The 23,281-nt window shown below is 47.1% G+C and overlaps 2 protein-coding genes and 2 long non-coding RNA genes across 4 annotated transcripts; all 4 read right to left on the bottom strand.

Moving 5' to 3' along the window:
• Positions 1-589: 589 nt before the first annotated feature.
• On the bottom strand, positions 590-3,014 carry LOC135554671 (uncharacterized). The gene is made up of 2 exons (XR_010457715.1): positions 2,894-3,014; positions 590-2,815 (listed from the first exon to the last, which is right to left on the bottom strand). It is a non-coding gene; the product is annotated as an uncharacterized LOC135554671 (long non-coding RNA).
• A 2,159-nt stretch (positions 3,015-5,173) lies between these two features.
• LOC135553852 (coronin-7-like) lies at positions 5,174-10,351 on the bottom strand (the record flags this gene model as incomplete). Its single annotated transcript, XM_064985784.1, has 9 exons — positions 5,174-5,262; positions 7,549-7,684; positions 7,912-8,028; positions 8,285-8,374; positions 8,697-8,838; positions 9,118-9,203; positions 9,294-9,398; positions 9,636-9,778; positions 10,120-10,351. Coding segments are annotated over 9 exons (1,140 nt in total), but the record flags the coding sequence as incomplete, so codon positions are not given.
• Positions 10,352-13,374: 3,023 nt separating this feature from the next.
• Positions 13,375-18,885, bottom strand: LOC135554669 (coronin-7-like). The gene is made up of 3 exons (XM_064987085.1): positions 18,562-18,885; positions 15,664-15,771; positions 13,375-14,380 (listed from the first exon to the last, which is right to left on the bottom strand). Exons 1-3 carry the CDS (start codon positions 18,703-18,705, stop codon positions 14,222-14,224), a joined length of 411 nt encoding a protein of 136 aa, XP_064843157.1. The 5' UTR covers positions 18,706-18,885; the 3' UTR covers positions 13,375-14,221.
• A 46-nt stretch (positions 18,886-18,931) lies between these two features.
• Positions 18,932-21,751, bottom strand: LOC135554672 (uncharacterized). Its single transcript, XR_010457716.1, has 3 exons — positions 21,663-21,751; positions 21,488-21,545; positions 18,932-19,028 (listed from the first exon to the last, which is right to left on the bottom strand). It is a non-coding gene; the product is annotated as an uncharacterized LOC135554672 (long non-coding RNA).
• Between the last annotated feature and the right edge of the window lie 1,530 nt (positions 21,752-23,281).

Genomic DNA, 23,281 nt, shown 5'->3' with positions numbered 1-23,281 from the left:
GCCGGCTCTGCGGTGTCTTGATCTACAGTCATGCTCTCCGACCCCAGTGCAGCTCAGTGTAAACAAGCGTAACGGTAGTGTACGAGCCACTTTGGCCTGTTTATGAGTTGTGTGTCTGGTATCTGTCAAGGGTCATTTATACTTGTTTTGTACACTAGAGGGCACTATATGTTGGGGTCATGGGTCACGTGTGTATATAATTAGCACAGGTGACCAGGAAGGGTTATCAGGTGAGAAGAGAGCACATACAGTTATTACCGTATCACAGATACAGCTTATAGAGTCCATCTCTCTGTACCCTTTTCTACAGGAATATGTGTTTTGGAGCCATTTATATATGCAATAAATGGAACTTCACCCCAAAAGAGTAATGTTTGGAGGGCTGATTCTTGTGGACGTGTGACGGACAGCTCTCTCCTGTGCCAGTGGCAGTTTATAGGGGAGCGCCACTACAGGTCGAGTCGGAATCCCTGGCAACATCATGAGTACATTCACTAGTTCACCCTTTCTCTTTGAGATTAACAAACATTCCCCTGTAAACATACTTTTGTTTTAAGCAACACATTGAAAGACAAGGAAATGGCAGGTGTACAAGGTTCAAACAGTTGTTTATTGCAAGGCAACATGAACATTCCCACAAAACCATTATTCATAAGACGGACAGAGAAATAATGCTTTATTCAAAGTATAAAAGAGATGTTTCTTTTTGTTAATTTCCCAAAGAACAATGTAAGACATCTGAGAGATTGCAGGCACAAAACACATGACAAACACACAATCACTGGCACCAACAATATCTAGGCCCTACAGTCAATGCATTGGTGTCTGTTCACTTTTCAAGTACTCCACAATGGCTGCGTTTACACAGGCAGCCCAATTCTGATATTTTGCCCAAGTACTGGCAAAAAGCTCTTATCTGATTGGTTTAAAGACCAATTAAAGAAACACGACAGAATTGGACTGCCTGTGTAAACTCAGTGAGTCTGACTACTATTCAAGAATGCTTGGTTGGTTCCAGTCTTTCTGTCATTGTAAACAACATGATTGGTTCGATCAGACTTGGATCAGCCTATTAAAAGTATTGCCGTGTGCTGTACTAGTCTTGATCATGGCTTCTGTGATTGCATCATATAGCAATAATACTGTAAGTTATTAAGAAAAGGTAACAACAGTATAATAAAAGAATGAGCTCCTTTAGTGAGGAATACTTCAATAACAGTCTTAAGACGAAGTGTTAACATATGAGGTACAGGAATTCCAGTTCTACAGTCTATCAATGTAGAAAGAAAGGTACAGCTACTTCCCACCACATTACAACCCCAGAGATCCACAGACACACTCCTGTACAACTCCCACAGGGGGGGGTTGGCTTGTCAATACATGACACCCACATGGAAGAACGTCACACACATTTTAAGAGTAACCCCAAAACAGAGCGCAGCCCCGATGCTATAAATTATCTCCCAAGATCTGCTGGCTGAACTAAGATATGCACCTGGGTCACGTTCATTACGGCACGCAACGGAAAACGTTTTGAAATGCTTTGCAACGGAAAACGAAAATCCAGGTAATCCCTCCCTGTTTGAGGTTGTTTTTGCCCATTTGGTGATTAATGAACACGACCCTGGAGTGGTACAGGACTGTTAGTAGGTCTTTATCACTGGCCAGAGAATGAAGCTACCTAAACAACAAAACAATATTCTCTTCCTATCAATAGAAGCCAGCCATGCTTTAACCTGAAGGCTGTTTACCCTGTTGTACCCTGTCTGTGTGTGTTTGCTGTGTGCTTGTTGAGGCCGTATGGGGATACCAGATGGGATATCCAGGTGGAGTGTGAGTCTTTGTGTGTGTGTGTGTGTGTGTGTTAATGTATAGTGATGCATAGGAGGTGGTAAATCTGGAAGACCATAGATACTGTATTCAGGAACATGCGTTTGACTTTTTCATAGTTACTGAAGATTATGGACTATGGTTCATATTGGCCCATAAAAAATCAAGCAGTGGTCTAGTCATTATTATTATGACACAGGTGTAAGGTTAGGAGTGGTGACAGACACACAGGTGTAAGGTTAGGTGTGGTGACAGACACACAGGTGTAAGGTTAGGAGTGGTGACAGACACACAGGTGTAAGGTTAGGAGTGGTGACAGACACACAGGTGTAAGGTTAGGAGTGGTGACAGACACACAGGTGTAAGGTTAGGAGTGGTGACAGACACACAGGTGTAAGGTTAGGAGTGGTGACAGACACACAGGTGTCCATCCAGTATGGCGGTAAGGGCTGGGTTGTAAGGGAGTGTTGGGAGTCATTTAACTATCTAGCCTGGTAGGAATGTTAGCTATTTACAGTACAAGGCAGCTGCAAGTCAAAGGTCAAATTGGGGTGAGGTTGCCTTTAACAACAGACCTAGGATCAGATTCCCAAACCCCAGTCCTACCTTTAAACATTATGGGGAGGAAAACATATCTGATCCTGATTCAGTCAATGGTTAGAGGCAACATCTACGTACTCAGAGTATTAGAGGATGATACGAGGATATGGGAGGTAAGGCTGCAAAAGTCTGGTAACTTTCCCTAAAATTCCCAGGAAAACAAGCAGGAAATCCAAGAATTCTCCAATTGGTATTTCTGGAAAACCTAGACATTTTGTTGACAGAATTTTACAACCCTCATGACAGGTTAATGTTATGCGTTTGAGAGATGTTCTTTTGACATAGGACACATCAGTGGCACACAGGAATGACACGTTTCAGTCCAACAGGCCCTTGGCTACTGCTGGACCCTGATTGGTCCGCAAGGCAACACACACTAGTCACCCTGAAAGACACAAGAGCATGGGTAAATGTGTGTGTGTGTGTGTGTGTACATTTGTGTTTGTGTGTGTGTGTCACTCACCCACTCATCGTCTTCTACTCCCTGGAAGGACTCCTGTGGTAGAGGGTTGTCGTCCATGTTCCCCAGCTTGCCTATCATGGCACTCAACAGCTGTAGTACAGACAGATGGTTGACACACTATAGTCCCACTACTGACTAGTGGTGAGTACCAAGACAGATGGATGGTAGTGGTTAACACACTATAGTCCCACTACTGACTAGTGGTGGTGACTACCAAGTACCAAGACAGGTGGTTAACACACTATAGTCCCACTACTGACTAGTGGTTAACACACTATAGTCCCACTACTGACTAGTGGTGAGTACACTATAGTCCCACTACTGACTAGTGGTTAGTCCCACACACTATAGTCCCACTACTGACTAGTGGTGAGTACCAAGACAGATGGTTAACACACTATAGTCCCACTACTGACTAGTGGTTAACACACTATAGTCCCACTACTGACTAGTGGTTAACACACTATAGTCCCACTACTGACTAGTGGTGAGTACCAAGACAGGTGGTTAACACACTATAGTCCCACTACTGACTAGTGGTTAACACACTATAGTCCCACTACTGACTAGTGGTGAGTACCAAGACAGATGGTTAACACACTATAGTCCCACTACTGACTAGTGGTTAACACACTATAGTCCCACTACTGACTAGTGCTGAGTACCAAGACAGATGGTTAACACACTATAGTCCCACTACTGACTAGTGGTGAGTACCAAGACAGATGGTTAACACACTATAGTCCCACTACTGACTAGTGGTTAACACACTATAGTCCCACTACTGACTAGTGGTGAGTACCAAGACAGATGGTTAACACACTATAGTCCCACTACTGACTAGTGGTTAACACACTATAGTCCCACTACTGACTAGTGCAGAGTACCAAGACAGATGGTTAACACACTATAGTTCCACTACTGACTAGTGGTGAGTACCAAGACAGATGGTTGACACACTATAGTCCCACTACTGACTAGTGGTTAACACACTATAGTCCCACTACTGACTAGTGCTGAGTACCAAGACAGATGGTTAACACACTATAGTCCCACTACTGACTAGTGGTGAGTACCAAGACAGATGGTTAACACACTATAGTCCCACTACTGACTAGTGCTGAGTACCAAGACAGATGGTTAAAACATTATAGTCCCACTACTGACTAGTGGTTAACACACTATAGTCTCACTACTGACTAGTGGTGAGTACCAAGACAGATGGTTAAAACATTATAGTCCCACTACTGACTAGTGGTGAGTACCAAGACAGATGGTCCCACTACTGACTAGTGGTGAGTCCCACTACTGACTAGTGGTTAACACACTATAGTCCCACTACTGACTAGTGCTGAGTACCAAGACAGATGGTTAACACACTATAGTCCCACTACTGACTAGTGGTGAGTACCAAGACAGATACCAAGACAGGTTAACACACTATAGTCCCACTACTGACTAGTGGTGAGTACCAAGACAGATGGTTAACACACTATAGTCCCACTACTGACTAGTGCTGAGTACCAAGACAGATGGTTAAAACATTATAGTCCCACTACTGACTAGTGGTTAACACACTATAGTCTCACTACTGACTAGTGGTGAGTACCAAGACAGATGGTTAAAACATTATAGTCCCACTACTGACTAGTGGTTAACACACTATAGTCTCACTACTGACTAGTGGTGAGTACCAAGACAGATGGTTAACACACTATAGTCTCACTACTGACTAGTGCTGAGTACCAAGACAGATGGTTGACACACTATAGTCCCACTACTGACTAGTGGTTAACACACTATAGTCCCACTACTGACTAGTGGTGAGTACCAAGACAGATACCAAGTGGTGAGTACAAGACAGATGGTTAACACACTATAGTCCCACTACTGACTAGTGGTGAGTACCAAGACAGATGGTTAACACACTATAGTCCCACTACTGACTAGTGGTGAGTACCAAGACAGATGGTTAACACACTGTAGTCCCACTACTGACTAGTGGTGAGTACCAAGACAGATGGTTAACACACTATAGTCCCACTACTGACTAGTGCTGAGTACCAAGACATATGGTTAACAGTCCCACTGTGATATAGTCATATGGTTAACCACTATAGTCCCACTGACTAGTGCTGAGTACCAAGACAGATGGTTAAAACATTATAGTCCCACTACTGACTAGTGGTTAACACACTATAGTCCCACTACTGACTAGTGGTGAGTACCCATATCCCTCATTTAACATGATATCAACATGATATCACACACACACACACCTCATCTTTCTTCTGTGTCAGTCTTCTCCTCCAGGTAGTGAGAGGATGGAAGGTACTTTCTCACTTGGACCTCCTTGGGGGCCTCACTCACTGAGAGGACAGACAGACAGATGGACAGACAGTATACACAGTTAGAATGGCAGTGGGCCACTGTGCAGGGTTGTGTTAGAATGGCAGTGGGCCACTGTGTATATACTGTGTATATACAGGGTTGTGTTAGAATGGCAGTGGGCCACTGTGTATATACAGGGTTGTGTTAGAATGGCAGTGGGCCACTGTGTATATACGGGGTTGTGTTAGAATGGCAGTGGGCCACTGTGTATATACAGGGTTGTGTTAGAATGGCAGTGGGCCACTGTGTATATACAGGGTTGTGTTAGAATGGCAGTGGGCCACTGTGTATATACAGGGTTGTGTTAGAATGGCAGTGGGCCACTGTGTATACAGGGTTGTGTTAGAATGGCAGTGGGGGTTGTGTTAGAATGGCAGTGGGCCACTGTGTATATACGGGGTTGTGTTAGAATGGCAGGGTTGTGTTAGAATGGCAGTGGGCCACTGTGTATATACAGGGTTGTGTTAGAATGGCAGTGGGCCACTGTGTATATACAGGGTTGTGTTAGAATGGCAAGTATGTGAACCCTTGGATTTAATAACTGGTTGACCCTCCTTTGGCAGCAATAACCTCAACCAAATGTTTTCTGTAGTTGCGGATCAGACCTGCACAATGGTCAAGAGGAATTTTGGACCATTCATCTTTACCAAACTGTTTCAGTTCAGAATGGCAATATTCTTGGGATGTCTGGTGTGAACTGCTCTCTGTGAGGTCATGGGCCACAGCATCTCCAATTGGGTTGAGGTCAGGACTCTGACTGGGCCACTCCAGAAGGTGTATTTTCTTCTGTTGAAGCCATTCTGCTGTTGATTTACTTCTGTGCTTTGGGTCGTTGCCCTGTTGCATCACCCAACTTTAGTTGACGTTCAATTGGCAGACAGAGAGCCTTACATTCTCCTGCAAAATGTCTTGAATTCTTGGGAATTCATTTTTCCATCAATGATAGCAAGCTGTCCAGGCCCTGAGGCAGCAAAGCAGCCCCAAACCATGATGCTCCCTCCACCATACTTTACAGTTAGAATGAGGTTTTGACATTGGTGTTTCTTTTTTTCCACACATAGTGAGTGTTGTGTGTTCCTTCCAAACAACTCAACTGTAGTTCATCTGTCCACAGAATATGTTGCCAGTAGCACTGTGGAACATCCAGGTGCACTTTTGCAAACTTCAGACATTCAGCAATGTTTTTTAGACAGCAGTGGCTTCTTCTGTGGTGTCCTCCCATGAACACCATTCTTGTTTAGTGTTTTACATATCGTAGACTCGTCAACAGAGATGTAAGCATGTTCCAGAGATTTCTATAAGTCTTTAGCTGACACTCTAGGATTCTTCTTAACCTCATTGAGCATTCTGCTCTGTGCTCTTGCAGTTATCTTTGCAGGACTGCCACTCCTAGGGAGAGTAGCAACAGTGCTGAATTTCTCCATTTTTGACAATATGTCTTTCCATGGATTGATGAACATCAAGGCTTTTAGAGATACTTTTGTGACCCTTTCCAGCTTAATGCAAGTCAACAATTCTTCATCTTAGGTCTTCTGAGATCTCTTTTGTTCGAGGCATGGTTCACATCAGGCAATGCTTCTTGTGAATAGCAAACTCACATTTTATAGGGAGTGCTCTTTTTACATCTCCAATCTTGTCTCACTGATTGGACTCCAGGTTAGTTGACTCCTGACTCCAATTAGCTTTTGGAGAAGTCATTAGCCTAAGGGTTCACATACTTTTTCTAACCTACATTGTGAATGTTTAAATTATGTATTCAATATAGACAAGAAAAATACAAAAATGTGTGTGTTATTAGTTTAAGCGCACTGTGTTTGTCTATTGTTGTGACTTAGATGAAGATCAGATCACATTTGATGACCAATTTCTGCAGAAATGCAGGTAATTCCAAAGGGTTCACATACTTTCTCTTGCCACTATACATGTGTGTCATTCCAGGTACACCGATCCACAAGACTTTGCTCAAAGCCTGTATCAGTAATTCTACGTTATAGAAGATCTCTGCCTCACATTGAGTTGATTGACGATTGGCTGTCAGAATAGATTTAGCTCGTGTCACCATCATGTCAAAGCTCAAGGCAGATAATCCTGTCAAACCCAGGACTTGGCCCATGAAATAGTGGATAGGTTGCCCCTTATAAACTGTATCTGCTCGGCTTCTCATCTGACATTCAAAAGGTGGATCTAACAGTAATGCTGTTGACTTCAGTCCACTGTTTGTACTATATGTGCCTGGGCGGAGCAGAGCTGAGGTTAGCCCCTACCTGGGGTCATGTCTTTGGGCTTGAGGCTGATGGAGTGGTGCTTCCCATCAGAACCAGCCAGCCAGGCTGAGGCTGTCAGAGAAGACTCCCACCACACTGCTGTGTCTGGGTACACATCATCCTGAAAGAACTCTTTCTGTGGACGGTCAGAGCGAAGGAAGGAGGGAGACGAGACACGACAGGATTAGTTCAGAACTCAAACAGCTCAAACTCCACAGACTAAGTACAAACAGGGGTTCACATAGCAGACCCTTTTTACTGGTAGTCCTTTGAGGCCCTGGTCTGAAAAGTCATCAAATAACTGCAGGTTTTTCCTATTTCCCCCATATATACACTAGATGGCAGCGTTGAGCCATAACTCACTCTGACGCGGGGGACTCTGAAGGCCACTGGCTCTATGGAGGTCTTACTGAGCCGCAGACCCCTGGCCACCTCGACCTCTTGCACCACACACTCAGTCTTCGGCAGGAAGGCCAAGCCCTAAACACAGGAAACAGGAAGTTCATGCAGAGAGATTCTACAGCTCTACAGGTGCCTGCGTAATTGATTGACAGATCTTCAGTCAGTCAGTCAGTCAGTCAATCAATTCAAAGACATTTTATACAAGTCACAAATTCAGGGAATTTTTTAAAATCTATTGACTACAAAACATGTAATAAGAAGGAGCGGGATATAGGAAATGAGAAAAGAAAGAGGGAAAAGCAGGGATGTAATGCTGTTATCATAAAGTCTATACCTTGTGGGGCTCTGAGGAGTTGAAGCTGGCACATTCCAGGAAATAGGGAGCTTCTGGCACTATCTCAAAGATGTACACTCGCGTGTCACCCTGGTAAATGTAAACAACAACAACAACAACAATGGCGGTATAGGTTTACTCGTGTCAAAGTCTGGGTATGGGGAGTCAGTATGGATCTACCAATCCACCACCACCAACATTAGCCCGGTCCCAGATAGTTTTTTGTTGTCTACTAGACATAGGAGTTGGCAAGACAGCACAAACAGATCGGGAACCAGGCTAGGCAGACATTATTATCATGAAGCACAAGAGTCTGTAACAGACTTTCAACACAACATAAAGTCAATATGGGCTCTGTTTTCTTTTATCCAAAAGAAATGCTCTGTTTATTTGTTTGTTTGTTGTTGTTTACCTTTCCGGTGAGGATGACGACGCTGGTGTCGGGGTCGTAGAAGGGAATGAGGGTGGAGGGTGAGACGTCGGTGGGGGCGCTGGCGATGGCCCCGGAGGACAGGGACTCAACGGAGTGCAGGTACAGGGTTCTCTCACTGCGACTGCAGAAGCGGGAAAACACATCGGGGGTCAAAGGTGAGGTGAACTGTGGTGACATCATCAATGAAGTCTCGGGTCAGAGGGGTTGTTTTCCTCTTGTTCACCAGGACCATAAAGCCATTGGTGCAGTTTTTTGTGTGAACCACGATTATGGGTGAACTACATGTCAGACTGAATGGTCATACACACACGATGAACTGAATGAATTAAATGAAGGTAAATGGATTGTTAAGCACAAATTGAAGCTCAACTACCAAACAGAAATACAGAGAAATATTCACCTGTCGAATCCTGACACCATCAGGTATTTGCCGTCACACACCCACACCACACGAGCCCCTCTGTGGCCCTCAGGACCTGCACCCTCCTGCAGAGAGAGAGAGAAGGAGAAAGAGAGATATATGGAAATACTCCAGACAAAAAGGTCAACAACTCCTCAGGTCTCCTGTACACACACCTGTACTGGGTCAGCAGACTTGCGAGGGTCGTAGATGCGCAGTTTCCCATCCTTACACACCGTGGCCAGGAGTTTACCATCCGGACTCCACGCCATCCCAAATATCTATAGGAGAGGGAACAGAGAAAGGAACGAGTGAAAAGTTGAAATGAAGCGAAGGAGACAAGCAAAATGCACGTTCCTTGTCCATACTGTAGGTAGGATCAATCAATCAATATCCATCATTATTATTATCCCAGATCTATTTTACCACGTCCCCATTCTCTAACAAAACCAGTGGCTCCACCCCCTGCCAATACCAATATTCCTTATGTCCCGCCCCTTTCCCTCCTCCTCCGTCACCTGATCCTGGTGTCCCCGGAGCGCTTTGACCTCGTCCCCAGACTCCAGGTTCCACAGGCGCACCGTCTGGTCGTAGGAGGAGGATGCCAGCAGGCCCGACGCCAGGGGGTGGAACTTGACTGAGTAGATCTTCTCAGTGTGGCCTGTGATTGGTCAAAACCCCTGTCACTCACTCACATTCTATCAAGATATGATTTATTTCTATTGATAGATTCAGTAGTCACACAGTATAAGGCTTTATATAAGGATAATAAGACGCACTGTAGCAAATTGCATACCGGTATCCTGTTCATTTCATTTCTGTCACTCATTGAATGAAGGATAGAGTACTGATACAGATGTGACTACATTCACTCACACATCTACATATCAGATATTTCACATTGGACCCCAAAAGCCCCAGCTCTGAGTCGAACTTCATTCAATTGAATTCTACTTTACTTGAACTTAACTGGTCTCCAGGCCCCTGTGGAGTGTGTCTTACCCTGCAGGATGGTCTCTGGCTCAGTCAGGGTCTCTGTCAGACCCCCCTCAGGCACCTGCCACACACGGAGCTTAGCATCGTCGCCCGCCACCACCAGCCTGTGACTGTTGAAGGGGTCCCAGGAGAAGTCAGCCACGTTGACAGAGTTCTGGATGGTGGGCAGGCCTGTGTCCGCTAGCTTCCCAGCCTGAGACAACTGAGGAGGGGGGCAGTGAGATACATCCCTCTTTCTTTAATCTAATATGGTGGGCAGGCCCGTGTCCGCTAGCTTCCCAGCCTGAGACAACTGAGGAGGGGGGCAGTGAGATACATCCCTCTTTCTTTAATCTAATATGGTGGGCAGGCCCGTGTCCGCTAGCTTCCCAGCCTGAGACAACTGAGGAGGGGGCAGTGAGATACATCCCTCTTTCTTTAATCTAATATGGTGGGCAGGCCCGTGTCCGCTAGCTTCCCAGCCTGAGACAACTGAGGAGGGGGCAATGAGATACATCCCTCTTTCTTTAATCTAATATGGTGGGCAGGCCCGTGTCCGCTAGCTTCCCAGCCTGAGACAACTGAGGAGGGGGGCAGTGAGATACATCCCTCTTTCTTTAATCTAATATGGTGGGCAGGCCCGTGTCCGCTAGCTTCCCAGCCTGAGACAACTGAGGAGGGGGGCAGTGAGATACATCCCTCTTTCTTTAATCTAATATGGTGGGCAGGCCCGTGTCCGCTAGCTTCCCAGCCTGAGACAACTGAGGAGGGGGGCAGTGAGATACATCCCTCTTTCTTTAATCTAATATGGTGGGCAGAGCTTCCCAGCCTGAGACAACTGAGGAGGGGGCAGTGAGATACATCCCTCTTTCTTTAATCTAATATGGTGGGCAGGCCCGTGTCCGCTAGCTTCCCAGCCTGAGACAACTGAGGAGGGGGCAGTGAGATACATCCCTCTTTCTTTAATCTAATATGGTGGGCAGGCCCGTGTCCGCTAGCTTCCCAGCCTGAGACAACTGAGGAGGGGGGGGGCTGCATATTCTTTCTTTAATCTAATATGGTGGGCAGGTGTGTCCGCTTAGCTTCCCAGCCTGAGACAACTGAGGAGGGGGCAGTGAGATACATCCCTCTTTCTTTAATCTAATATGGTGGCAGAATTCTGCTTTCCCAGCCTGACCAGTGAGGCTGGGCAGGCCTGTGTCCGCTAGCTTCCCAGCCTGAGAAACTGAGGAGGGGGCAGTGAGATACATCCCTCTTTCTTTAATCTAATATGGTTGTCCGCTAGCTTCCCAGCCTGAACAACTGAGGAGGGGGCATGAGATACATCCCTCTTAAGGACAAATGACTGAGGAGGGGGCAAATAACTAAATGGGAATACATTTTTGGATAAAAGTACCTCTGAAAGATAATCTGACTAGCTTCCCAGCCTGAGACAACTGAGGAGGGGGCAGTGAATAGATGGCGGTGGGCACAGAATCCGCTAGCTTCCCAGCCTGAGACAACTGAGGAGGGGGCAGTGAGATACATCCCTCTTTCTTTAATCTAATATGGTGGGCAGGCCTGTGTCCCTTAGCTTCCCAGCCTGAGACAACTGAGGAGGGGGCAGTGAGATACATCCCTCTTTCTTTAATCTAATATGGTGGGCAGGCCCGTGTCCGCTAGCTTCCCAGCCTGAGACAACTGAGGAGGGGGCAGTGAGATACATCCCTCTTTCTTTAATTAATTCTATTAGGTGAGATACATCCCTCTTTCTTTAATCTAATATGGTGGGCAGGCCCGTGTCCAGCTTCCCAGCCTGAGACAACTGAGGAGGGGGCAGTGAGATACATCCCTCTTTCTTTAATCTAATACCTGGTGGGCAGGCCCGGTCCCTAGCTTCCCAGCCTGAGACAACTGAGGGGGCAGGAGATACATCCCTCTTTCTTTAATCTGGGCAGGCCCGGGAGCTTCCCAGCCTGAGGAGGAGGGGGGAGATACATCCCTCTTTCTTTAATCTAATATGGTGGGAGAGCTTCCCAGGAGACAACTGAGGGAGGGGGCAGTGAGATACATCCCTCTTTCTTTAATCTAATATGGTGGGCAGGCCCGTGTCCGCTAGCTTCCCAGCCTGAGACAACTGAGGAGGGGGCAGTGAGATACATCCCTCTTTCTTTAATCTAATAGTGAGGAGGGGGAGAACATCCTAAATGACTATGTACACTATTCATTCCTATTATTTGATGACATTCTACTGTATATGTAATACTCCCCTCCAACTAATAAGATGACACAGCCATAAAACACCCTCACTTTAGCAGAATTCTGCTTTCCTGACCAGGGCTCACTTAAAAAAGATAAAGGGACAAATGAAAATAACTAAAAGAATACTACAATATTTTGGATAAAGACACATTATCTTCCATTTTCTAAGTGTGGAAGTACCTCAAAGAGATCTGACCCCCGGAGGGAGAGGAGGGAGAGGGAGGAGAAGCCAGCGTGGTGAGGGAGGAGGTTGGTGAAGTGGGGAGGAGGCAGGTGACGAGACTTACTGCTGGGACCTGGGGGAGGGAGGAGAGGGAGGGAGGAGGGAGGAGGAGGGGAGGGAGGGAGGAGAGGGAGGAGGAGGGAGGGGAGAGGAGAGAGAGAGGGAGGAGGACGGAGAGAGAGGGAGGAGGAGAGGGAGGAGGAGGAGGAGAGGGAGAGGGAGAGAGAGGGAGGGAGGGAGGGAGAGGAGGGAGGGAGGAGGAGAGAGGGAGGGAGAGAGAGGGAGGGAGGAGGAGGGAGGGAGGAGGAGGGAGAGGGAGAGAGGGGGAGGAGGAGGGAGAGGGGAGAGGGAGGAGGAGGAGAGGGAGGAGGGAGGAGGAGAGGGAGGGAGGGAGAGAGGAGAGAGAGGGAGGAGGAGGAGGGAGGGAGGGAGGGAGGAGGAGAGGGAGGGAGGGAGGAGGGAGAGGGTGGAGAGGAGAGGGAGGGGAGGGAGAGAGGGAGGAGGGAGGAAGGGAGGGAGGGAGAGAGAGAGGGAGGAGGAGGAGAGGGGAGGGGGAGGAGAAGAGAGGGAGGAGGAGGAGAGGGAGGGAGGAGGGAGGAGGAGGAGGAGGAGGAGGAGGGGAGGGAGAGAGAGGGAGGAGAGGAGAGGGAGGAGGAGAGGGGGAGGAGGGAGGAGGAGGAGGAGAGGGAGGGAAGAGGGAGAGAGAGTAGAGGAGGAGAGGGAGATAGAGGGAGGTGGAGGAGAGGGAGAGAGAGGGAGGTGGAGGAGAGGGAGAGGAGAGAGAGAGGAGGAGAGGGAGAGAGAGGGAGGAGGAGAAGAGGGAGGGAGAGGGGGAGAGAGAGGGAGGAGAGGGAGGGAGGGAGGGAGAGGGAGAGAGAGGGAGGAGGAGGAGAGCAGGGTGATTTTAGACCTAAGCTACAGTAACCTGGGTCTTGTTCATTAGGCACCAACCTGAAGAAATTATTTACAATGATGTACCTGGTCCAATAAGAAATGCTTGTTTTAGTTTTCTGTTGCGAAACATTTTGTTACGTAGTACCCAATGAACACAACCCAGGTATATTATTAGTAACCTAGTCTCATACTATATGTGCTGTGGGAAGCTCTTGTATGGTTAACAAACAAGTTGGTTCCAGCACATTTAGAATGGTAACAGGCTACATCAGACAGGGGATACTGGCAGGGTGCCTGGTCCCAGATCTGTTTGTGCTGTCTTGATATGCTAGCAGTGTGTAGGATATGATCGTCAGACAGGTTCAGATCAATCCAAACCACCAACTCTCTCTCTCTCACACAGTTCAGTTGTAAATACAGCTCAAACCAACAGTCAGCAGGACATTATAATAAGATAATGACAAGGTAGGGAAATGAGATGAGAGATAAGAGAGACAGCCTTACCTAGCATTGAGACTGACACTGTCAAATCTTACATAACGTACTTCCTAATACCATAACCGGATATGTAACACAGAGTATTGTGGGTAATGTAGTACCACTACAGATTCCCAAAACAGCTTTACTCAACATGTTGCTGATGGGTAAGGATGTGTGTATGGTGTGTGTATGTGTGTGGTGTGTGTATGTGTGGTGTGTGTGTGTGTATTCACGTATATGTGTGTTTGTGTGTGTGTGAGATGGAGCACTGCTACTGTTTCCCAAACAGCCTTACCCAACATGCTGCTGATGGCTTTGGCACTCTGGCTGGGGCTGGGGAGGAAGCCTGAGGAGAGGCCAGAGGTGGAGGAGGGGAGCAGGACGGGGCAGCACTGCTGCTGGGGAGCTCAGGGAACTGCTGGAGGTGGAGCAGCCTCGGACTGGAGCCTCCTGGAGAGGAAGAACAACAGTAATACATATACAATATACAATCATATAATTAAACAATTAGGCACGAGGGGGGTTTGTGGTATGTGGCCAATATATTACTGCTCAGGGCTGTTCTGATGCACAACACAACGCGGAGTGCCTGGATACAGCCCTTAGGTATATTGGCAACATATCACAAACCCCCCGAGGTGCCTTATTGCTATTGGTTACCAACGTAATTAGAGCAGTAAAAACAATTGTTTTGTCATACCAGTGGTATATGGTCTGATATACCACGGCTTTCAGCCAATCAGCAACAGATACATTAGATACTCACAGGTTAATCCAAGATATTCAATCAATACTCTATGTGTGGCCCGATGCAATAATATGAAAACAATTTGAGAGAAAATAAACAAAATCCAAATTCCATTTTTATTAAAAATATAATAAAAAGGTAGTTGCTAGCAGAGGGAACGGAGGGAATGAGGGAACGGAGGGATCGGAGGGAATGAGGGATCGGAGGGAATGAGGGAACGGAGGGAGTGGAGAGAACGGAAGGAATGAGGGAACGGAGGGAGTGGAGAGAACGGAGGGAATGAGGGAACGGAAGGATCGGAGGGAATGAGGGAACGGAAGAACGGAGGGAATGAGGGAACGAGGGAACGGAAGGAACAGAGGGAATGAGGGAGCAGAGAGAACAGAAGGAATGAGGGAACGGAAGGATCGGAGGGAATGAGGGATCGGAGGGAATGAGGGAACAGAGGGAAGGATCGGAGGGAATGAGGGGGATCGGAAGAGAGGGAATGAGGGATCGGAAGGATCAGAGGGAATGAGGGATCAGAGAGGGAATGAGGGATCGGAAGGATCGGAGGGAATGAGGGAACGGATGAGGATCGGAGGGAATGAGGGATCGGAGGGAATGAGGGATCGGAGGGAATGGGGAACTGAGGGAATGGAGGGAATGAGGGAACGGAGGGAATGGAAGAACGGAGGGAATGAGGGAACGGAGGGAATGAGGGATCAGAGGGAATGAGGGAACGGAGGGAGTGGAGAGAACAGAGGGAATGAGGGAACGGAAGGATCGGAGGGAATGAGGGAACAGAAGGATCGGAGGGAATGAGGGGAACAGAAAGAACGGAGGGAACGGAGGGAATGAGGGAACGGAGGGAATGAGGGAACGGAAGGAACGGAGGGAATGAGGAAGCGGAGAGAACAGAAGGAATGAGGGAACAGAGGGAGCCAAAAGAGAAATGAAAGCGACCCATAGAGGAGGAGGAGAACAGATGATGCTGAACTCTCACCTCTTTGCTCCTCCCACTGGGCAGCTCTTTCTTAGCAGCCGTCTGATTGGCTGGCTTAGCGTTGTTAGGCTTCTGACGATTGGATGGGTTGACACTGACCTTCTCAACCTGAGAAGACGCCCATGATTGGATGTTTAAAGAACAGCAGGCTATTGCTTGGTCCTGAAGTACAAACCGCGCCAAAAACCAAGCACTTCTATTGGTACTGTATCCAAGTTAGAAGACAGATTACAGTTATATTGTGTAGAGTGATGGTGGTACATCCAAGTTAGAATACAGATTACAGTTATATTGTGTAGTGATGGTGGTACATCCAAGTTAGAATACAGATTACAGTTATATTGTGTAGTGATGGTGGTACATCCAAGTTAGAAGACAGATTACAGTTATATTGTGTAGTGATGGTGGTACATCCAAGTTAGAATACAGATTACAGTTATATTGTGTAGTGATGGTGGTACATCCAAGTTAGAATACAGATTACAGTTATATTGTGTAGAGTGATGGTGGTACATCCAAGTTAGAATACAGATTACAGTTATATTGTGTAGTGATGGTGGTACATCCAAGTTAGAATACAGATTACAGTTATATTGTGTAGAGTGATGGTGGTACATCCAAGTTAGAATACAGATTACAGTTATATTGTGTAGTGATGGTGGTACATCCAAGTTAGAATACAGATTACAGTTATATTGTGTAGTGATGGTGGTACATCCAAGTTAGAAGACAGATTACAGTTATATTGTGTAGAGTGATGGTGGTACATCCAAGTTAGAATACAGATTACAGTTATATTGTGTAGTGATGGTGGTACATCCAAGTTAGAAGACAGATTACAGTTATATTGTGTAGAGTGATGGTGGTACATCCAAGTTAGAATACAGATTACAGTTATATTGTGTAGTGATGGTGGTACATCCAAGTTAGAAGACAGATTACAGTTATATTGTGTAGAGTGATGGTGGTACATCCAAGTTAGAATACAGATTACAGTTATATTGTGTAGTGATGGTGGTACATCCAAGTTAGAAGACAGATTACAGTTATATTGTGTAGAGTGATGGTGGTACATCCAAGTTAGAATACAGATTACAGTTATATTGTGTAGTGATGGTGGTACATCCAAGTTAGAAGACAGATTACAGTTATATTGTGTAGAGTGATGGTGGTACATCCAAGTTAGAATACAGATTACAGTTATATTGTGTAGTGATGGTGGTACATCCAAGTTAGAAGACAGATTACAGTTATATTGTGTAGAGTGATGGTGGTACATCCAAGTTAGAATACAGATTACAGTTATATTGTGTAGTGATGGTGGTACATCCAAGTTAGAATTACAGATTAGTTATATTGTGTAGAGTGATGGTGGTACATCCAAGTTAGAATACAGATTACAGTTATATTGTGTAGTGATGGTGGTACATCCAAGTTAGAATACAGATTACAGTTATATTGTGTAGAGTGATGGTGGTACATCCAAGTTAGAATACAGATTACAGTTATATTGTGTAGTGATGGTGGTACATCCAAGTTAGAAGACAGATTACAGTTATATTGTGTAGAGTGATGGTGGTACATCCAAGTTAGAATACAGATTACAGTTATATTGTGTAGTGATGGTGGTACATCCAAGTTAGAAGACAGATTACAGTTATATTGTGTAGAGTGATGGTGGTACATCCAAGTTAGAATACAGATTACAGTTATATTGTGTAGTGATGGTGGTACATCCAAGTTAGAAGACAGATTACAGTTATATTGTGTAGAGTGATGGTGGTACATCCAAGTTAGAATACAGATTACAGTTATATTGTGTAGTGATGGTGGTACATCCAAGTTAGAATACAGATTACAGTTATATTGTGTAGTGATGGTGGTACATCCAAGTTAGAATACAGATTACAGTTATATTGTGTAGTGATGGTGGTACATCCAAGTTAGAATACAGATTACAGTTATATTGTGTAGAGTGATGGTGGTACATCCAAGTTAGAATACAGATTACAGTTATATTGTGTAGTGATGGTGGTACATCCAAGTTAGAATACAGATTACAGTTATATTGTGTAGTGATGGTGGTACATCCAAGTTAGAATACAGATTACAGTTATATTGTGTAGTGATGGTGGTACATCCAAGTTAGAAGACAGATTACAGTTATATTGTGTAGAGTGATGGTGGTACATCCAAGTTAGAATACAGATTACAGTTATATTGTGTAGAGTGATGGTGGTACATCCAAGTTAGAATACAGATTACAGTTATATTGTGTAGTGATGGTGGTACATCCAAGTTAGAATACAGATTACAGTTATATTGTGTAGTGATGGTGGTACATCCAAGTTAGAAGACAGATTACAGTTATATTGTGTAGTGATGGTGGTACATCCAAGTTAGAATACAGATTACAGTTATATTGTGTAGTGATGGTGGTACATCCAAGTTAGAATACAGATTACAGTTATATTGTGTAGTGATGGTGGTACATCCAAGTTAGAATACAGATTACAGTTATATTGTGTAGTGATGGTGGTACATCCAAGTTAGAATACAGATTACAGTTATATTGTGTAGAGTGATGGTGGTACATCCAAGTTAGAATACAGATTACAGTTATATTGTGTAGTGATGGTGGTACATCCAAGTTAGAAGACAGATTACAGTTATATTGTGTAGAGTGATGGTGGTACATCCAAGTTAGAATACAGATTACAGTTATATTGTGTAGTGATGGTGGTACATCCAAGTTAGAATACAGATTAGAGTCATATTGTGTAGAGTGATGGTGGTACATCCAAGTTAGAATACAGATTAGAGTCATATTGTGTAGTGATGGTGGTACATCCAAGTTAGAATACAGATTAGAGTCATATTGTGTAGTGATGGTGGTACCTGTTTCTCGCCACCTTTCCACCACTCTGCAGCTGACATGGCTGCCGTCCGGCCCAAGGTGTCTGGGTACAGGTCTGCATGGAACTCCTGTCCTGACTGAATTAGATACACACAAAAGCAGACATACTCTAAAATGGAAGACATAAAGGCTTGTTGAATGGTTGCTCATTCCATAACTTTATTTTCCTCAGTGACTACAAAGACACTATTGCCAAGCCCCCCCCCCATCAGTTTAGAAACAAGTACAGGGAAAGAACTGTTGCCATGACATCAAAATGACAGATGGATCTGCTGTTACAGTAGCCTGAGAGATACTGGACCTTGGAGGGTACGTGGTAGTTGATTGGGAGATGAAGCTGGATGTGTCAGCTGCAGGACCCGCATGACCTCACAGGACAGGACATCCAATGCCAACTTGGGTACCATGGCAACGCCTCGCGTTGGGGCGTCCGTCAGACAGTGGCTCACTGGAGAGAAAGAGATGAGGAGAGAATAAGAGGGAGAAAGAAGTAGAGATTAGAGGACAGATCTGGGTGTGTGAGAGAGGGAGTGGGAGAGGTAGCAGGACAGACCTGGGTGTGTGAGAGAGGGAGTGGGAGAGGTAGGAGGACAGACCTGGGTGTGTGAGAGAGGGAGTGGGAGAGGTAGGAGGACAGACCTGGGTGTGTGAGAGAGGGAGTGGGAGAGGTAGCAGGACAGACCTGGGTGTGTGAGAGAGGGAGTGGGAGAGGTAGGAGGACAGACCTGGGTGTGTGAGAGAGGGAGTGGGAGAGGTAGGAGGACAGACCTGGGTGTGTGAGAGAGGGAGTGGGAGAGGTAGGAGGACAGACCTGGTGTGTGAGAGAGGGAGTGGGAGAGGTAGGAGGACAGACCTGGGTGTGTGAGAGAGGGAGTGGGAGAGGTAGGAGGACAGACCTGGGGTGTGAGAGAGGGAGTGGAGAGGTAGGAGGACAGACCTGGGTGTGTGAGAGAGAGGGAGTGGGAGAGGTAGGAGGACAGACCTGGGTGTGTGAGAGAGGGAGTGGGAGAGGCAGGAGGACAGACCTGGGTGTGTGAGAGAGGGAGTGGGAGAGGTAGGAGGACAGACCTGGGTGTGTGAGAGAGGGAGTGGGAGAGGTAGGAGGACAGACCTGGGTGTGTGAGAGAGGGAGTGGGAGAGGTAGGAGGACAGACCTGGGTGTGTGAGAGAAGGAGTGGGAGAGGTAGGAGGACAGACCTGGGTGTGTGAGAAAGGGAGTGGGAGAGGTAGGAGGACAGACCTGGGTGTGTGAGAGAGGGAGTGGGAGAGGTAGCAGGACAGACCTGGGTGTGTGAGAGAGGGAGTGGGAGAGGTAGGAGGACAGACCTGGGTGTGTGAGAGAGGGAGTGGGAGAGGTAGGAGGACAGACCTGGGTGTGTGAGAGGGAGTGGGAGAGGTAGGAGGACAGACCTGGTGTGTGAGAGAGGGAGTGGGAGAGGTAGGAGGACAGACCTGGGTGTGTGAGAGAGGGAGTGGGAGAGGTAGGAGGACAGACCTGGGTGTGTGAGAGAGGGAGTGGGAGAGGTAGGAGGACAGACCTGGGTGTGTGAGAGAGGGAGTGGGGGAGAGGTAGGAGGACAGACCTGGGTGTGTGAGAGAGGGAGTGGGAGAGGTAGGAGGACAGACCTGGGTGTGTGAGAGAGGGAGTGGGAGAGGTAGGAGGACAGACCTGGGTGTGTGAGAGAGGGAGTGGGAGAGGTAGGAGGACAGACCTGGGTGTGTGAGAGAGGGAGTGGGAGAGGTAGGAGGACAGACCTGGGTGTGTGAGAGAGGGAGTGGGAGAGGTAGGAGGACAGACCTGGGTGTGTGAGAGAGGGAGTGGGAGAGGTAGGAGGACAGACCTGGGTGTGTGAGAGAGGGAGTGGGAGAGGTAGGAGGACAGACCTGGGTGTGTGAGAGAGGGAGTGGGAGAGGTAGGAGGACAGACCTGGGTGTGTGAGAGAGGGAGTGGGAGAGGTAGGAGGACAGACCTGGGTGTGTGAGAGAGGGAGTGGGAGAGGTAGGAGGACAGACCTGGGGTGTGAGAGAGGGAGTGGGAGAGGTAGGAGGACAGACCTGGGTGTGTGAGAGAGGGAGTGGGAGAGGTAGGAGGACAGACCTGGGTGTGTGAGAGAGGGAGTGGGAGAGGTAGGAGGACAGACCTGGGTGTGTGAGAGAGGGAGTGGGAGAGGTAGGAGGACAGACCTGGGTGTGTGAGAGAGGGAGTGGGAGAGGTAGGAGGACAGACCTGGGTGTGTGAGAGAGGGAGTGGGAGAGGTAGCAGGACAGACCTGGGTGTGTGAGAGAGGGAGTGGGAGAGGTAGGAGGACAGACCTGGGTGTGTGAGAGAGGGAGTGGGAGAGGTAGGAGGACAGACCTGGGTGTGTGAGAGAGGGAGTGGGAGAGGTAGGAGGACAGACCTGGGTGTGTGAGAGAGGGAGTGGGAGAGGTAGGAGGACAGACCTGGGTGTGTGAGAGAGGGAGTGGGAGAGGTAGGAGGACAGACCTGGGTGTGTGAGAGAGGGAGTGGGAGAGGTAGGAGGACAGACCTGGGTGTGTGAGAGAGGGAGTGGGAGAGGTAGGAGGACAGACTGGGTGTGTGAGAGAGGGAGTGGGAGAGGTAGGAGGACAGACCTGGGTGTGTGAGAGAGGGAGTGGGAGAGGTAGGAGGACAGACCTGGGTGTGTGAGAGAGGGAGTGGGAGAGGTAGGAGGACAGACCTGGGTGTGTGAGAGAGGGAGTGGGAGAGGTAGGAGGACAGACCTGGGTGTGTGAGAGAGGGAGTGGGAGAGGTAGGAGGACAGACCTGGGTGTGTGAGAGAGGGAGTGGGAGAGGTAGGAGGACAGACCTGGGTGTGTGAGAGAGGGAGTGGGAGAGGTAGGAGCACAGTATTGGAAAATGAACAACCACTGAAGATCTGTCCTTACCTTGGGAAAGGAATGGTTCAGTGGCAGACACCTCGAAGCAGTCAATGACACTATCTCCCTATGGAAGAGAGAACAAAGCAGACATGTATTTACTGAGGAAGATAATAGTAAAAGATGAAATGAGGCCAGCTGCCTTCATACTGTCTGTTAAGGGAGACAACAAACTACATCTTACCATCCCAGATACTGTGAGGAGGCCTGAGTCAGGGTCAAACAAAGGCATCAGTGTCCTGAGAATGGAGAAGAGGGGGGGAAGTAGAGGGAGAAGAGAGAGAGGGAGTAGAGGGAGAAGAGAGAGAGGGAGTAGAGGGGAGAGAGAGGGAGTAGAGGGAGAAGAGAGAGAGCAGGGAGAAGAGAGAGAGTAGAAGGATGAGAGAATGAGGAAAGAGAGAGTATAGAAGGAGGAGAGAGAGAGTAGAGGGAAGAGGGAGTAGAGGAGAGAGAGAGTAGAGGGGAGAGAGAGAGGAGGGGGAAGAGAGAGAGAGAGTAGAGGGGAGAGAGAGAGTAGAGGGAGTAGAGGAGAGATTAGAGGGGGGAGAGTGTGTAGAGAGGAGAGAGAGTAGAGGGAAGAGGGAGTAGAGGAGAGAGAGAGAGTAGAGGTGAGAGAGCGAGAGAGTGAGGGGGAAGAGAGAGAGTGAGAGAGGAGGGGGAGGAGAGAGAGAAGAGGGAAAAGATACAAAGAGAGAGAAGATTTTCAACAAGTTGCAAAACAAGTTGAATCAATCACAAAAATCAACAGGCCTGTTTACTGTAGTTTCAATCACCAACCACTAGATGGGAAACACACCACTCACAGGAGAAATGCTCCATGTCGTAGTTCAGTACGATGAACCTTAACTTGCACTGCAGATATCCATCCTCAGCAATATGTTACTATATTTTTATTAATTAGCTGGTCATTATAAAGAATAACAACATATTAATCAAAGCAAGCACAAAAACATTTCTGGCATTAAACTACAAATTGAGCACAAAAATTCTACACACACACACACACACGCACACGCACACGCACACGCACATTCAGAGTAGTGTCCAGGGGACTTCCTGTAATAGAGTCAGAAGGGAAGTGGTGTGTGAGGTCACAGCTTCACATCACAGTCCCTCCATGAGAATGACAGAGCAAGGCATCATGGTCAGAGAGAGAGGAGGACAGACAGACCGTGATAGAGGGAGGGATGGTTGTTGATAGTGAGGAAGATGTAGAGGTGGAGGGTCGGATAAAAACGCAGACCTTTCAGAATATCTGTTCTATGTTATATATCTATATTTATCTGAACGTTCCACAACGCTGTGCCCCACTGAACACAACTGGCTGGTCAATTAGGCCCATTCTGTGGCTGAATGTCACACACCAACACACGCACACACAAACCAACCACAGTGAGTGGTGATGTCATGATGTATCAATATGAATCTAACGACACACTGGAGTAGACTGACTGTTCTCCCTGATACCGCTGACTATAGGGACACGGAACTGTCTGTGTCTGTGTGTGTGTCTGTCTGTGTGTCTGTCTGTGTGTCTGTCTGTGTGTGTGTCTGTGTGTCTGTCTGTCTGTCTGTCTGTCTGTCTGTGTGTGTGTGTGTCTGTGTGTCTGTCTGTGTGTCTGTGTGTCTGTCTGTGTGTGTGTAACCCAAAGCACACAGCAAATAGACATCCAGAGTTGAACTCTGAGAAGCTGAATGAGAACAAGGACATGTTGTACATACTGACTTCTGGAAAAGTGCTGTGATTGGTCCCTTGTTCAAACCAAGGTGTTTTGGTTGTTTCTGATGTAAGTGGAACTGAAT

The sequence above is a fragment of the Oncorhynchus masou genome, chromosome 14 (genome assembly GCF_036934945.1).
Source record: "Oncorhynchus masou masou isolate Uvic2021 chromosome 14, UVic_Omas_1.1, whole genome shotgun sequence".
Taxonomy (NCBI): domain Eukaryota; kingdom Metazoa; phylum Chordata; class Actinopteri; order Salmoniformes; family Salmonidae; genus Oncorhynchus; species Oncorhynchus masou.
This window is presented reverse-complemented; position numbering and strand designations above follow the sequence as displayed.